The sequence below is a fragment of the Arachis hypogaea genome, chromosome 3, assembly GCF_003086295.3.
Source record: "Arachis hypogaea cultivar Tifrunner chromosome 3, arahy.Tifrunner.gnm2.J5K5, whole genome shotgun sequence".
Classification (NCBI taxonomy): Eukaryota; Viridiplantae; Streptophyta; class Magnoliopsida; order Fabales; family Fabaceae; genus Arachis; species Arachis hypogaea.
In genome coordinates this window covers 48962563-48979423 of record NC_092038.1, presented here as the reverse complement: position 1 = coordinate 48979423, position 16861 = coordinate 48962563, and the positions used below count along the sequence as shown (strand labels likewise).

The following is a 16861-nucleotide window of genomic DNA, read 5'->3' as shown; positions in this document are numbered from 1 at the left end:
CGTTGGTACAAACATCAGATTGTAGGGAAATTCTTCAAAACCTAAAGGAGAGATTAACTACAGTGCCAGTGTTTGTGTTGCTTGAACCTCAGGAACCATTTGGGATCTGTAATGACACTTTGTTGGAAAGTTTGGGGGTGTGTTCCGATGCAATATCAGAATGTAGTGGCTTATGCGTCACGACAGTTAAGGTCGTACGAAGTGAATTCTTTGACTCACGACTTGGAGCTTGCTGCAGTTGTACTTGCATTGAAGGTATGGAGAGGAGGAACTACCTCTATGGAGTTAAATTTCGAGTCTTCCCTTATCACAAGAGTCTCAAATACATATTTGATCAAAAATATCTTAACATGCGCCAAAGGAGATGGATAGAGTTATTGAAGGATTAGGACTTTAAATTTAGTTATCACCCAGGAAGGCTAATGCCTTGAGCAGGAAGTCGTTGATGGTTCCTTGAATGAGAATCAAAGAAGAGGAGTTGGTGAATGAGTTTGCAGGACTTAAGTTAGGTATTAGAGAAGTAGATGGGAAGGCTTGTTTGAATTAGTTACACGTCTCGAGTACATTCAAGACCGAAATCCATATGGCCCAGTAGGATGAGCAAGAGCTTCAGAGAATGTTAGAGCCGATTGGGAAAGAAAGGCAAGGAGAGGTTACCAAGGATAGAGAAGGTATATGGAGATATAAGGGGAGGATTTATGTGCCAAATGTTGGAAGTTTGAGATAAGAGTCACTGGCAGAGGCTCATACGAGTGAATTCTCAATTCATCTTGGAACCACAAAGATGTACCATGTTTTAACGAAGATGGTTTGGTGGCCTGGGATGAAGGAGGATGTAGCTACACTTGTGTCCAAGTGTCTCATGTGTCAGAAGGTGAAGATAGATAATTAGAGACCGTCAGAAATGCTATAACCTCTTGAGATTCTCTAATGAAAGTGGGAAGGTGTTACTATGGATTTCGTAACGGGTTTGCCAAGGACTCGGGTAGGATTTGATGCGGTTTTAGTGAATCAAGTGTGTTGGGGACCGGAATTAATAGCTGAAACCACTGAGCAAATCAAGCAAATTCGAGCTAGGATTCTAACTGCGCAAAGCCGACAAAAGAGTTATGTGGATCAGAGAAGAAAACCTTTAGAGTTTGAAGAAGAAAATCATGTATTCTTGAAGGTTACTCCAACAATTGGGATCGACAGAGTAATCAAAACAAAGAAGTTGAGCTCGAGATACATTGGATCATTTGAGGTGTTGAGGCGAATCGAGCTGGTAGCTTATCACGTGGCCTTGCTGCCACATCTTTCTAACCTACTTGACGTATTCCATGTGTCACAACTCCGTAAGTGCACACCGGATGCGTCTCATGTGTTAGAGCCCGAACCGATTCAGTTGAAAGAGAACCTGACATTTCAAGTCACACCAGTATGGATTGATGACACTAGTGTGAAGAAGTTACAAGGAAAAGAAGTTCTGTTGGTAAAAGTAGCCTGGAGTAGATCCAAAATGGAAGAACATACTTGGGAGTTAGAGTCGGAAGTGCGAAAGGGCTATCCCGAGTTATTCTCAGATAAATCCTAAATTTTGAGGACAAAATTTTTAATTAGGTGGGGAGAATCTAAAAACCGAAAAAATTAATTAACCATTTAATTAAACTAGAATAAATATAATTAAATTATTCGGAATAGGTTGAAAATGATAAGAAATATTAAATTAGAAAATTATGAAGAAAATAGAATTTAGCATAAAAATCTGGTTTATCGCGAAAGAGCGTGTCCCGGCTTAAATTGTCCGGCACTACGAGTGAGAAAAATTAAGTTATGAGTGAATAAATTTAAGAAATTGAATTTTATAATTTAGAGAAGATAAAAATATTTGGGATAGAAAATTTGACACTTATTTTAAAGGTTTTAGCCCGAGGTTGGGCCAAACAAACTAAAAACGCAAACCAAGCCTAAGTTGGACCCAATCTCAACATATATAAGCCTCATTAAGAGGCATTTCAGCCTCATTTCCATCAAAGAGTGAGGGAGAGGCGCTGGATTGAGATGAAGAAGAGAAGCGAGGTTTCACTATTCATCACCTTCTTCCTTGGACCATATCTCCCTTTCTGGAGCTCTGATTGGTATGCCATTTGCGACTATGTAATCCTCTCATTGAGCTTTTCAATTCTCTATAAAAAATGGTAAAAAAAAAATTAAATTCCTTGTTTTAGTTTTTTGCCCTATGTCAAATTCGAAATTTGGCTTGAGAAATTAAAATTTTTATTGTTTTGATTGTTTAGATGTAATTTAGCTTGGGTGATTAGTGGATTTCACCCCAGATTTCAGTGGATAAGTTAAGAAATAACTAAATCCTTGTGGTTTGTCTAATTCTATGAACCCTAATGTTGATTTTGGGTAATTATGTGAATCTAGTTTGAAATTTATGTTGATTGTAGTTGGCTTGGCTAATTGGATTGCTTAGAAGTGAACTTTGGTAGCGAAAATTGTTGAATTTGTTTGGTGGCTTAATTGGAAGATTGGAGGAAATCGACCAATGTATAATTTTGACTTTCTTTAGGTAATATATAATATTGTGTGAAGTTTAGGTTAGTTGCCTTAAGATAGAATTGAATGATTGAGTATGTAATTAATTGTATGAGGATGTAGTATGAGCATGGTAAATGGTACAAAGATTTGGGATTGAATTCTATGAATTTAATTGATGAGAAAGATTGGGCAGAAGTCATGACCAGGCAAGTTGATGAAATAAAATGATTAAATGTGATATATGAGTAATTTAATAAAATTTGAACTATGTAAATTGATGATTTGAAATTATTCGATGTTGGTGTGAAATGTGTGCATGTTGGGTTGATTGGAAAGTGGATATGAGTTGTGTGATTGAAATTTAGTATGATACTATGAAATGATGATGATTGATGATATTTGTGAGTATGACATTTAATATGGAAAAATGTTGGAATTGGAAATTGTGGATTGAATAGATTGATAATTTAAATTGTTAGGTGTTGGATGTGTTGAAAATGTTGGATGGTTGAAAATTGATTGAGTGAATATTTGGAATGATATAGAATTGCTTGGGACTGACATTGATATGTGTGGGTTTAGAAATTGAAATGAAAATTTTAAAAATTAGATGCTTTTGATAAATTTGATAAAGACTTATTTTTTTCTACTTTCGACAGGTCATAACACTGTTACTTTTTTAATTAAGTATTTAAACTAAAAGATAATTTACTAATTAAAAATATATCCTAAGCATTAATAATAATTCTAACTGTTTTTCTTTTTTCAATAAACATTGCTAACAAATCTAAAATCAGTAAACGTATGCTAAAAATTAATAATATGAATTCTATTTTTTTAATAAATAATTCAATACAACACAAAATTCTTAAAATATGTAACAGCAATTGATTAATAATAATTCAGTTTTATTATTAAATATTTCAAATAGAATTTCAAATAACTAAATATATAAATTAATAATAATTAAAAATTGAAATATTAATTCTATTTCTAATAAATAATTAAAATACAACACAAAATCCTAAAATTATGTACTAGCAATTGATTAATAATAATTCACTTTTATTATTAAATATTTCAAATAACTAAATATATAAATTAATAATAACTAAAAATTAATATTATTAACTTTGTTTTACGTAACTATATATTTAATTAATATATAAATTAATAATGATTGAAATTTCTAATGTTCAATGTAAAATAAATAAAATTTCTTACTAATCATGAATAACAATAATCAAAGCTAATATATTTTAATAAATTTTTAACACAAAAAGCTAAATAAAAAAATACAACAACTATTAAACAAATAATTGTTTTTGAAAAAAAATTATTTCAAACAATACTAAATTACTAAAAATATGTATTAACAATTAATTAGTAATATATACTAACAACAATCAACTAACAATAATACTAAAGCATGGTTTGATAAAGTTTTTTCGGAAAGGAACTTGTACTTTTAAAAAATACAAGCACATCATTTTGTGTTTGGTAAATTAAAAGCTCATGTACTTATGCTTGCAGTTTTTAAAAGTTATGGGTGCTTTTGAAAACACCTAAAGAGAGTTTTTTAAAAGTTGGCTTGTACTTATCAAAATTAAAAAATCTAATATAATCCTATATAATCCTATATAATAATAAATATCCAAAATTATCCGTATTAATTATTAGCACCAAAAAAGTAATTATTCTTTATTATATATATGTCTATTATAGTCCTTTTTATTTTTAAAAGATGTTTTACCAAATATAATTATGGTACTTGTGTTTATCAAAAGTTATTTTTAGTTTGATTTTACCAAACGTAAGTACTACCGCTTTTAAAAAGTTAACTTTTAAAAGACAGCTTTCATAAACTACTTTCAAAACATAAAAATTTTATCAAACTAAGCCTAATACTAATATTATAGTTACAATAACAAATCATATTCTTTAACTAATACTAATCAACTAACAATAACTTTATTTAGTGCTGATCAATAATAAAATAATATTAATAAATTTAAACTATTTTTCCAGTTACTTTCGGCATAAAAAAATTTACTTAATAATAATAAATAAATGCAAAAAAATAAACAATATATAAAATACTTACATGTGTATTGTATTTAATGGTGGGTCTCCTTCACTTCTGCACAAAGTGTTCACTACTGTTTTGTTGAAGCTGGGGTGAGACTCTTTGCTTTTGTGAAAGTGATGGAGGCTAACCGAAGAAGAAGAAATGAGAAAAGAAATGGGGTTGGCTTCATCTAAACATAGAATGGGAGAGAGTTCATCCATGTATCACACATGCAAAACGTTAGTGATGTTTTTTTCTTAACAATATTTTTGACACTACTAAAAAATTAGTTATTACAGACCGATATTTTTGATAGATTTTATCCCACGAAATATAGATAGAATTTGCAAGAAATTTTTGTCAGAAACGGAAGAAAATGAATTAGTATAAGTTATAGACAGAAAAGAGAATCCGTCGATAATCTGTCTGAAAAATTAATTTTTTTTTCCGTAGAAAATAGTTACCGACGAAAAATTCGTGTGTAATTAAATGAACAAAAAGCGCTGTATTTTATTAAAATATTACAGACAAAAAATCTGTCTGTAATTTAAAATATTTCGTAGGAAATATTGAGTTAAAGCTAACTCTACCCGTACCCTCTCGAGTTCCATTCACACTCCAAATGAGCTTCATAGTCATCTTCCTCATCGTCTAGCTCCATTCACACTCCAAACCTTTCTCCTCAGCGCCTTCATTCACCGCATTCTTCCCCCAATCTTCATCCTAATCATCACTGCCACAATTACCATCATCAAAACCTTTGGGACTTCCATCACTCTCATCGTCGTCAATCATTGCTGTTTCCCATGCCGTCCCTTCTCTTCCCCTCTTTTACGAGTACTAGTGCACGAAACTGACTCCGCAGAATTTGCACAGATAGACCGGCAAGTATACCGGGTCATCCAAGTAATACCTCAGGTGAGTGAGGGTCGATCCCACAGAGATTGTTGGTTTGAGTAAGCAGTGGTTACCTTGCAGATCTTAGTTAGGCGGATAGAAATTATAGTTTGTCACAAAAAATGCATAAAACAAAATAAATAAATAAAACGTTACTAGATAGATGAGAAATCAACGGTATGAAAACGGTTGAGGCTTCAGATATGCTTTGTCTTTCTGGATTAACTTTTCTTACTGTCAACTTCAATAACTTTCAGATTCCTTCAATGGCAGCCGTAGGTGATTAACTCATGTCCTCTCATCAAGTTAACCTCCTCCACTACAGCAATCTACCACAATGAGATGACTCATGTCCTCTCATCAAGCCACCTCTAGGTTTCTTATTGTAGCAGAAGATGAAGCTCTAAGCAATCCACTCCCCTTCACGATCCTACTCAAGGTGCCACAGACAAGGTAGATCTTTCAGATCAGAAAGCGTTGCTTCTCTGACTCTAGCCTTAAGGCCACAGAGACCTCACTTACCCACGATCAACAGAATTTTATATCACGTATCCAAAGTTGCCCAGGTACTCTATTGGAATCCGCAATGCAATCTCTAGCTTTTGTTCAACGATATCCGGGTTAGGACTAGCACGGAACCCATGTAGAACAAGAGTGATTGTCACGGGTCACCCTCAATTCATGAGATAAAGAACGAGAATGCATAAGATAATAGAATCAGACATATTGAACTAGAATGGTAATATTATTAATCCATGAAACTCAACAGAGCTCCTAACCTTAACCTTAGGGGATTAGTGACTCTTGCTGTTCGAAAATACAATGGAAAATGTAAAAGTGGGCAAGAGTTTTTAACAAGGGTGAACTCTTGTATATATATACTAATCTGCTAACTTAGAATTACAGAAATTAGATAAACTAGTCTTGTAGTGCGAAAATCCACTTGTGGGGCCCACTTGGTGAGTGTTTGGGCTGAGCTTGAGTGTCTCCCATGAGCTAGTACCCCTTAAGAGCATTGAATGCTGGCTAAGGACTCCCTTTTAGGCGTTGGACGCCATTTGCTCCCCTGTGGGTGCTGGACGCCAAGAATGGGATTGGTGGCTGGCGTTGAATGCCGGTTTTGGGCCTTCATTTCCAAAATAAAGTATAAACTATTATATATTTATGGAAAGCCCTGGATGTTAGCTTTCCACAGATGTTTAGAGCGCGCCATTTGGACTTTTGTAACTCTAGAAAACTCCTTCGAGTGCATGGAGGTCAAATCCTGACAGTATCTGCAGTTCTTTCTCTGTCTCTGAATGAGACTTCTGCTCAAACTCCTCAATTTCATCCAGAAAATACTTGAAATTACCATAAAACACACAAACTCAAAGTAGAATCCAAAAATATTAATTTTTCACTAAAACCTATGAAAACTTAATAAAACTTAAACAAAACATAATGAAAACTATATGAAAATGATGCCAAAAAGCATATATAATATCCGCTCATCAGAACACCAAATTTAAGCTGTTGCTTGTTGGTGGACGAAATTGTGATCACTATTCTTTAAATTGTACTTTTATGGAATTTGAAATTGGCACGAGTGGACACAACTCCGTTCAACTAACCAGCAAGTGTACTGGGTCGTCCAAGTAATAAACCTTACGCGAGTAAGGGTCGATCCCACAGAGATTGTTGGTATGAAGCAAGCTATGGTCACCTTGTAAATCTCAGTTAGGCAGATTAAATTGATTTATGGTTTCGAAAATAGAAATAAGAAAATAAATAATAAAAGGGATAGAATACTTATGCAGATTCATTGGTGGGAATTTCAGATAAGCGAATGGAGATACTGTATGGCTCAAGGACGCCTGTTTTCCCACTTCCTCAACTCAATCCTTCTTACTCCTTTCCATGGCAAGCTGTGTATAGGGGTTCACCATCAGCGGTGGCTACTTTCAATCCTCTCGGGAAAATGATCCTCTGCGGCTGTCACTCGCATGGCTAATCGTCTGGAGGCATCACCCATGGTTGATGGCTACATCCCATCCTCGCAGTGAAAACTACGCTCACGTGCTCTGTCACAGCACGGCTAATCACTGGTTGGTTCCCGCTCCTACTGGAATAGAATCCCTTGATTCTTTTGCGTCTGTCACTAACGCCCAGCACTTGCGAGTCTGAAGCACGTCACAGTCATTCATTACCGGAATCCTACTCGGAATACCACAGACAAGGTTAGACTTTCCGGATTCCCAGGATCCTACTCGGAATACCACAGACAAGGTGAGACTTTCTGGATCCTCATAAATGCCGCCATCTATCTAGCTTATACCATGAAGATTCTGTTGGGGAATCTAAGAGATACACATTCAAGCTCTGTTGCAGGTAGAACGGAAGTGGTTGTCAATCACGTGCGTTCATAAGTGAGAATGATAATGAGGGTTACTTATCATCACATTCATCATGTTCTTGGGTACGAATGAATATCTTGGAATAAGAATAAGAGAGATTTGAATAAAAGAGAATAGAATTGCATTAATACTTGAGGTACAGCAGAGCTCCACACCCTTAATCTATGGTGTGCAGAAACTCCACCGTTGAAAATACATAAGTAAAAGGTTCAGGCATGGCCGAATGGCCAGCCCCCATGTAGTCACAAGACCGACTAATCAAAGACCTAAAGTGATCAAAGATATCTAATACAATAGATAAATGTTCTATTTATAATAAACTAGCTCCTAGGGTTTACATGAGTAAGTAATTGATGCTCAGTCTTTTTCAGAGTTTTGCTCAAGTCCCTCAATTTCAGCCAGAATTTACCTGAAATCACAGAAAAACACACAAACTCGTAGTAAAGTCCAGAAATGTGAATTTAACATAAAAACTAATGAAAACATCCCTAAAAGTAGCTCAAACTTACTAAAAACTACCTAAAAACAATGCCAAAAAGCGTATAAATTATCCGCTCATCACAACACCAAACTTAAATTGTTGCTTGTCCCCAAGTAACTGAAAATCAATTAGGATAAAAAGAAGAGAATATACTATAAATTTCTAAAATATCAATGAATATTAATTTAATTAGATGAGCGGGACTTGTAGCTTTTTGCTTCTGAATAGTTTTGGCATCTCACTTTTTCCTTTGAAGTTTAGAGTGATTGGCGTCTCTGGGAACTTAGAATTTGGGATAGTGTTATTGACTCTCCTAGTTAAGCATGTTGATTCTTGAACACAGCTACTTATGAGTCTTGGCCGTGGCCCTAAGCACTTTGTTTTCCAGTATTACCATCGATACATAAATGCCACAGACACATAACTGGGTGAACCTTTTCAGATTGTGACTCAGCTTTGCTAGAGTCCCCAGTTAGTGGTGTCCAGAGCTCTTAAGCACACTCTTTTGCTTTGGATCACGACTTTAACCACTCAGTCTCAAGCTTTTCACTTGGACTTTCATGACACAAGCACATGGTTAGGGACAGCTTGATTTAGCCGCTTAGGCCTGGATTTTATTTCCTTGGGCCCTCCTATCCATTGATGCTCAAAGCCTTGGATCCTTTTTATCCTTGCCTTTTGGTTTTAAGGGCTATTGGCTTTTTCTACTGCTCCTTCTTTTTCTTTCTATATAATTTTTTTTTCGCAAGCTTCCTTTTTCACTGCTTTTTCTTGCTTCAAGAATCAATTTCATGATTTTTTTCAAATCATCAATAACATTTCTCTTTGTTCATCATTCTTTCAAGAGCCAACAATTTTAACACTCATAAACAACAAGATCAAAAATATGCACTGTTCAAGCATTCATTCAGAAAACAGAAAGTATTGCCACCACATCAATATAATTAAATTAAATTCAAGGATGAATTCGAAATTCATGTACTTCTTGTTCTTTTGAATTAAAACATTTCATTTAAGAGAGGTGAAGGATTAATGGATTTTATTCATAGCTTTAAGGCATGGTTACATACTAATGATCATGAAATAAAGACACAAAACATAGATAAACATAATACTAAAAACCGAAAACAGAAAGAAATAAAGAACAAGGAATGAATCCACCTCTAGTGGCGTCTTCTTCTTGAAGGACTAATGATGTTCTTCAGCTCTTCTATGTCCCTTCCTTGCCTTTGTTGCTCCTCCCTCATTGCTCTTTGGTCTTCTCTTATTTCTTAGAGAATGATGGAGTGCTCATGATGTTCCACCCTCAATTGTTCCACATTGTGGCTCAAATCTTCTAAGGAGGTGTTGAGTTGCTCCCAATAGTTGTTGGGAGGAAAGTGCATTCCTTGAGGCATCTCAGGAATTTGTTGATGATGAGCTTCCTCATGCACTTCTTGAGGGCCGTGAGGAGCTTCTCTTGCTTGCTCCATCCTTTTCTTGGTGATGGGCTTGTCTTCTTCAATGGAGACATCTCCTTCTATGATAACTCCAGCTGAGTAACATAGATGACATATAAGGTGAGGGAAGGCTAGCCTTGCCATGGGTGAGGGCTTGTCGGCTATTTTGTAGAGTTCATTGGAGATGACCTCATGAACTTCTACTTCCTCTCCAATCATGATGCTATGGATCATGATGGCCCGATCCACAGTAACTTCAGATCAGTTGCTAGTAGGAATGATGGAGCGTTGTATGAACTCCAACCATCCTCTAGCCACAGGCTTGAGATCCAGTCTTCTTAGTTGCACTGGCTTGCCTTTGGAGTCTATTCTCCACTGAGCTCCTTCCACACATATGTCCATAAGGACTTGGTCCAACCTTTGGTTAAAGTTGACCCTTCTAGTGTAGGGGCGTTCATCTCCTTGAATCATAGGCAAGTGAAACGCCAACCTCACATTTTCCGGACTAAAATTTAAGTATTTCCCCCGAACCATTGTGAGATAGTTCTTTGGATTCGGGTTCATACTTTGATCATGGTTCCTAGTGATCCATGCATTGGCATAGAACTCTTGAACCATCAAAATTCCGACTTGTTGCATGGGGTTGGTTAGGACTTCCCAACCTCTTTTTTGGATTTCATGTCGGATTTCCGGATACTCATTCTTTTTGAGCTTGAAAGGGACCTCGGGGATCACCTTCTTCTTTGCCACAACATCATAGAAGTGGTCTTGATGGCTCTTGGAGATGAATCTTTCCATCTCCCATGACTCGGAGGTGGAAGCTTTTGTCTTCCCTTTCCCTTTTTTAGAGGATGCTCCGGCCTTAGGTGCCATTGATGGTAATGGAGAAACAAAAAGCTTGTGCTTTTACCACACCAAACTTAAAATTTTGCTCGCCCTCGAGCAAGAAAGAAAAGAAGAGAAGAAGAAGAAGAAGAAAGAATGGTAGAGAGGGAAAGAGGTAGGTTCGGCTAAGGGGGAGAAGAAGAGGTTGTGTTGTGTGAAAATGAAGTAGAATGGAAGGGTATTTATAGGGAGAGGGAGGGTGGGTGTTCGGCCATTTTGGGTGGGAATGGGTGGGAAGATGATGGTTGAATTTGATGAAGGTAGGTGGGGTTTATGGGGAAGAGTGGGTTGATGTGAATGGTGAATGGGGTAATTAGGAAGAGGAATTGAGGTGATTGGTGATGGGTGTTGGGAAGTGTGACATGGGGAGTAGGAAAATGAGATTTAGGATTAGGAGAGTGTGATTAGGATTAAAAGGTAAGGTGGGAATATGGTAGGTGGGGATCCTGTGGGGTCCACAGATCCTGAGGTGAAAAGAAATACCATTCCTTCACCATATAGGCATGTAAAATGCCTTCGTGCATCATTCTGGCGTTTAAACGCCCATTGGTGCACGTTCTGGGCGTTCAACGCCCATGTAATGCATGTTTCTGGCGTTGAACGCCAGTTTCATGCTTGTTACTGGCGTTCAGCGCCAGTTTGTCTCCTCTAGGCACATTCCTGGCGTTCAGCGCCAGGATGTTGCTTGTTTCTGGCGTTCAGCGCCAGAATGGTGCTCTGTTCTGGCGTTGAACGCCAGCCAGATGCATCTTACTGGCGTTGAACGCCAGTCTGCGTTACTTCCAGGGTGAAAAATTTTTTTCTTCTGTTTTTGACTCTGTTTTTAATTTTTTTGATTTTTTTTGTGACTCCTCATGATCATGTACCTAATAAAAAAACACAAAATAACAATAAAATAAAAATTAGATAATTAAAATTGGGTTGCCTCCCAACAAGCGCTTCTTTAATGTCAATAGCTTGACAGTGGCTCTCATGGAGCCACAAGATGATCAGGTCAATGTTAGTGTGTAGTCCCAACACCAAACTTAGGGTTTGGATATGGGGTTTGAACACCAAACTTAGAGTTTGGTTGTGGCCTCACAACACCAAACTTAGAGTTTGACTGTGTGGGCTCTTCTTGACTCTGAACTGAGAGAAGCTCTTCCTGCTTACTCTCTTTTGTCACAGAGGGATGGCCATGTGCCTTAAACACAAGGTAGTCCCCATTCAATTGAAGGACTAATTCACCTCTGTTGACATCTATCACAGCTTCTGCTGTGGCTAGGAAAGGTCTTCCAAGGATGATGCAATCATCCTCTTCCTTCCTAGTGTCTAAGATTATGAAATCAGCAGGGATATAAAGGCCTTCAACCTTTACTAACACGTCCTCTACTATTCCATAAGCTTGCCTCAATGACTTATCTGCCAATTGTAATGAGAACAAGGCAGGTTGTACCTCAATGATCCCCAGCTTCTCCATTACAGAGAGTGGCATAAGATTTATCCCTGACCCCAGATCACATAGAGCTTTTTCAAAGCTCATGGTGCCAATGGTACAAGGTATTAAGAACTTGCCAGGATCTTGTTTCTTTTGAGGTAGAGTTTTCTGAATCCAAGTATCTAGTTCACTAATGAGCAAGGGAGGTTCACTTTCCCATGTCTCATTACCAAACAACTTGGCATTCAGCTTCATGATAGCTCCTAAATATTGAGCAACTTGCTCTCCAGTCACATCTTCATCCTCTTCAGAGGAAGAATAGTTTTCAGAGCTCATGAATGGCAGAAGGAGATTTAATGGAATCTCTATGGTCTCTATATGAGCCTCAAATTCCTTTGGATCCTTAATAGGAAACTCCTTCTTGCTTGAGGGACGTCCCAGGAGGTCTTCCTCACTAGGATTTTCGTCCTCTTCCTCCCTTGTGCATTCGGCCATATTGACTAAATCAATGGCCTTGCACTCTCCTTTTGGATTCTCTTCTGTATTGCTTGGGAGAATACTGGGAGGAGTTTCAATGACTTTCTTACTCAGCTGGCCCACTTGTGCCTCCAAATTTCTGATGGAGGATCTTGTTTCATTCATGAAACTAAAAGTGGCCTTTGATAGATCAGAGACTATATTGGTTAGATTAGAAGTGTTTTGTTCAGAATTCTTTGTCTGTTGCTGAGAAGATGATGGATATGGCTTGCTATTGCCTAGCCTATTGCGTCCACCATTGTTAAAGCCTTGTTGAGGCTTTTGTTGATCCTTCCAGGAGAAATTTGGATGATTTCTCCATGATGGGTTATAGGTGTTTCCATAAGGTTCACCCATGTAATTAACCTCTGCCATGGCAGGGTTCTCAGGATCATAAGCTTCTTCAGAAGCTGCCTCTCTAGTACTGTTCGATGCATGTTGCAATCCATTCAGATTTTGAGAGATCATGTTGACCTGTTGAGTCAACACTTTGTTCTGAGCCAATATGGCATTCAGAGCATCAATTTCAAGAACTCCTTTCTTCTGAGGTATCCCATTATTCACGGAATTCCTCTCAGAGGTATACATGAACTGGTTGTTTGCAACCATGTCAATGAGTTCTTGAGCCTCTTCAGGCGTTTTCTTCAGGTGAATAGATCCACCTGCAGAATGGTCCAATGACATTTTCGAAAATTCAGAGAGACCATAATAGAATATATCTAATAGGGTCCATTCCGAAAACATGTCAGATGGACATCTTTTGGTCAATTGCTTGTATCTTTCCCAAGCTTCATAGAGGGATTCACCATCTTTTTGTTTGAAGGTTTGAACATCCACTCTCAGCTTGCTCAGCTTTTGAGGAGGAAAGAATTTATCCAAGAAGGCAGTGACCAGCTTATCCCAGGAGTCCAGGCTATCCTTAGGTTGTGAATCCAACCAAATTCTAGCTCTGTCTCTTACAGCAAAAGGGAAAAGCATGAGTCTGTAGACTTCAGGATCAACTCCATTCGTCTTTACAGTCTCACAGATCTGCAAGAACTCAGTTAAAAACTGATAAGGATCTTCAGATGGAAGTCCATAAAACTTGCAGTTTTGTTGCATTAATGCAACTAGTTGAGGCTTAAGCTCAAAGTTATTGGCTCCAATGGCAGGAATGGAGATGCTTCTTCCATCAAACTTGGACGTTGGCTTTGTGAAGTCACCAAGCATTCTCCTTGCATTATTATTATTATTATTTTTGGCTGCCATGTCCTTCTCTTGTTCGAAAATTTCTGAAAGGTTGTTTCTGGATTGTTGTAATTTAGCTTCTCTTAATTTTCTCTTCAGAGTCCTTTCAGGTTCTGGATCAATTTCAACAAGAGTGCCCTTTTTCCTGTTCCTGCTCATATGAAAGAGAAGAAAACAAGAAAAGAAAGAGGAATCCTCTATGTCACAGTATAGAGATTCCTTTGTGTTAGTAGAAGAAGAAAGGGGTAGAAGAATCCAAATACAAGGGATATAAGAAGTTCGGATTCTTAGATGAAGAGAGGTGAAGAGAAGTGTTAGTAATTAATTAATTAAATAGAATAAGAGAAGAGAAGAGAAATTTCGAAAATAATTTTTGAAAAAGGGGTTAGTATTTTCGAAAATTAAAGATGAATTAAAATTAAAATTAAAACTTGAAACAATAAGAATTTTTGAAAAAGAGAGGGAGAATTTTCGAAAATTAGAGAGGGAAAAGTAGTTAGGTGGTTTTGAAAAAGATAAGAAACAAACAAAAAGTTAGTTAGTTGATTGAAAAAGATTTGAAATCAAATTTTGAAAAAGATAAGAAGATAAGAAGTTAGATAAGATATTTTGAAATCAAATTTTGAAAAAGATAAGATAAAAGATAAAAAGATAAGATAAAAATTTTAATAAAAAGATATTTTGAAAAAGATTTAATCTTTAAAAAGACTTAACTAACAAGAAACTACAAGATAAGATTCTAGAATTTAAAGATTGAACCTTTCTTAACAAGAAAGTAACAAACTTCAACTTTTTGAATCAATCACATTAATTGTTAGCATATTTTCGAAAATTAGATATAAAAATAAGAAAAAGATTTTGAAAATATTTTGAAAAAGATTTTTGAAATTTTCGAAATTTATAAAAAAAATTGAAAAAGATATGATTTTTGAAAAAGATTTTGAAAAGATAAGATTTTTAAAATTGAAATTTTGACTTGACTTGTAAGAAACAACTAATTTTAAAAATTTTTGACCAAGTCAACCCAAAATTTCGAAAATTTTGGAGGAAAATAAGGAAAAGATAATTTTTTATTTTTTTGAATTTTTTTTTATGATGAGAGAGAAAAACACAAAAATGACCCAAAACATAAAGATTTTGGATCAAAACACAAGATGCATGCAAGAACACTATGAATGTCAAGATGAACACCAAGAACACTTTGAAGATCATGATGAACATCAAGAACATAATTTTGAAAAATTTTTGATGCAAAGAAAACATGTAAGACACCAAACTTAGAAATCTTTAATGCATGGACTCTAACAAACGAAAAATGCATATGAAAAACAACAAACAACACAAAACAAGAAATCATCAAGATCAAACAAGAAGACTTGTCAAGAACAACTTGAAGATCATGAAGAACACCATGAATGCATGAAATTTTCGAAAAAATGCAAGAAAAATTTTAAAAGCATGCAATTGACACCAAACTTAAAAATTAACACAAGACTCAAACAAGAAACACAAAATATTTTTTATTTTTATGATTTTCTAATTTTTTTGTATTTTTATTTTAATTTTTTCGAAAAACATTTTTGGAAAAACGAAAAAGAAAAGAAAAATTTTTGAAAAAGTTTTTGAAAAGAAAATTACCTAATCTGAGCAACAAGATGAACCGTCAGTTGTCCATACTCGAACAATCCCCGGCAACGGCGCCAAAAACTTGGTGGACGAAATTGTGATCACTATTCTTTAAATTGTACTTTTATGGAATTTGAAATTGGCACGAGTGGACACAACTCCGTTCAACTAACCAGCAAGTGTACTGGGTCGTCCAAGTAATAAACCTTACGCGAGTAAGGGTCGATCCCACAGAGATTGTTGGTATGAAGCAAGCTATGGTCACCTTGTAAATCTCAGTTAGGCAGATTAAATTGATTTATGGTTTCGAAAATAGAAATAAGAAAATAAATAATAAAAGGGATAGAATACTTATGCAGATTCATTGGTGGGAATTTCAGATAAGCGAATGGAGATACTGTATGGCTCAAGGACGCCTGTTTTCCCACTTCTTCAACTCAATCCTTCTTACTCCTTTCCATGGCAAGCTGTGTATAGGGGTTCACCATCAGCGGTGGCTACTTTCAATCCTCTCGGGAAAATGATCCTCTGCGGCTGTCACTCGCATGGCTAATCGTCTGGAGGCATCACCCATGGTTGATGACTACATCCCATCCTCGCAGTGAAAACTACGCTCACGCGCTCTGTCACAGCACGGCTAATCACTGGTTGGTTCCCGCTCCTACTGGAATAGAATCCCTTGATTCTTTTGCGTCTGTCACTAACGCCCTGCACTTGCGAGTCTGAAGCACGTCACAGTCATTCATTACCGGAATCCTACTCGGAATACCACAGACAAGGTTAGACTTTCCGGATTCCCAGGATCCTACTCGGAATACCACAGACAAGGTGAGACTTTCCGGATCCTCATAAATGCCACCATCTATCTAGCTTATACCACGAAGATTCTGTTGGGGAATCTAAGAGATACACATTCAAGCTCTGTTGCAGGTAGAACGGAAGTGGTTGTCAATCACGTGCGTTCATAAGTGAGAATGATAATGAGGGTTACTTATCATCACATTCATCATGTTCTTGGGTACGAATGAATATCTTGGAATAAGAATAAGAGAGATTTGAATAAAAGAGAATAGAATTGCATTAATACTTGAGGTACAGCAGAGCTCCACACCCTTAATCTATGGTGTGCAGAAACTCCACCGTTGAAAATACATAAGTAAAAGGTTCAGGCATGGCCGAATGGCCAGCCCCCATGTAGTCACAAGACCGACTGATCAAAGACCTAAAGTGATCAAAGATATCTAATACAATAGATAAATGTTCTATTTATAATAAACTAGCTCCTAGGGTTTACATGAGTAAGTAATTGATGCATAAATCCACTTCCGGGGCCCACTTGGTGTATGCTTGGGCTGAGCTTGATTAATCCACGAGCTGAGGCTTCTCTTG

At 36.5% G+C, this 16861-nt stretch overlaps 1 protein-coding gene and 1 non-coding gene across 2 annotated transcripts; both read left to right on the top strand.

Moving 5' to 3' along the window:
* The first annotated feature begins 952 nt into the window (after positions 1 to 952).
* Positions 953 to 1573, top strand: LOC112777099 (uncharacterized). The gene has a single exon (XM_025821386.1). It carries the CDS (start codon positions 953 to 955, stop codon positions 1571 to 1573), a length of 621 nt encoding a protein of 206 aa, XP_025677171.1.
* An 11788-nt stretch (positions 1574 to 13361) lies between these two features.
* Positions 13362 to 13465, top strand: LOC112793982 (small nucleolar RNA R71). Its single transcript, XR_003198665.1, has one exon. It is a non-coding gene; the product is annotated as a small nucleolar RNA R71 (small nucleolar RNA).
* Positions 13466 to 16861: the final 3396 nt, after the last annotated feature.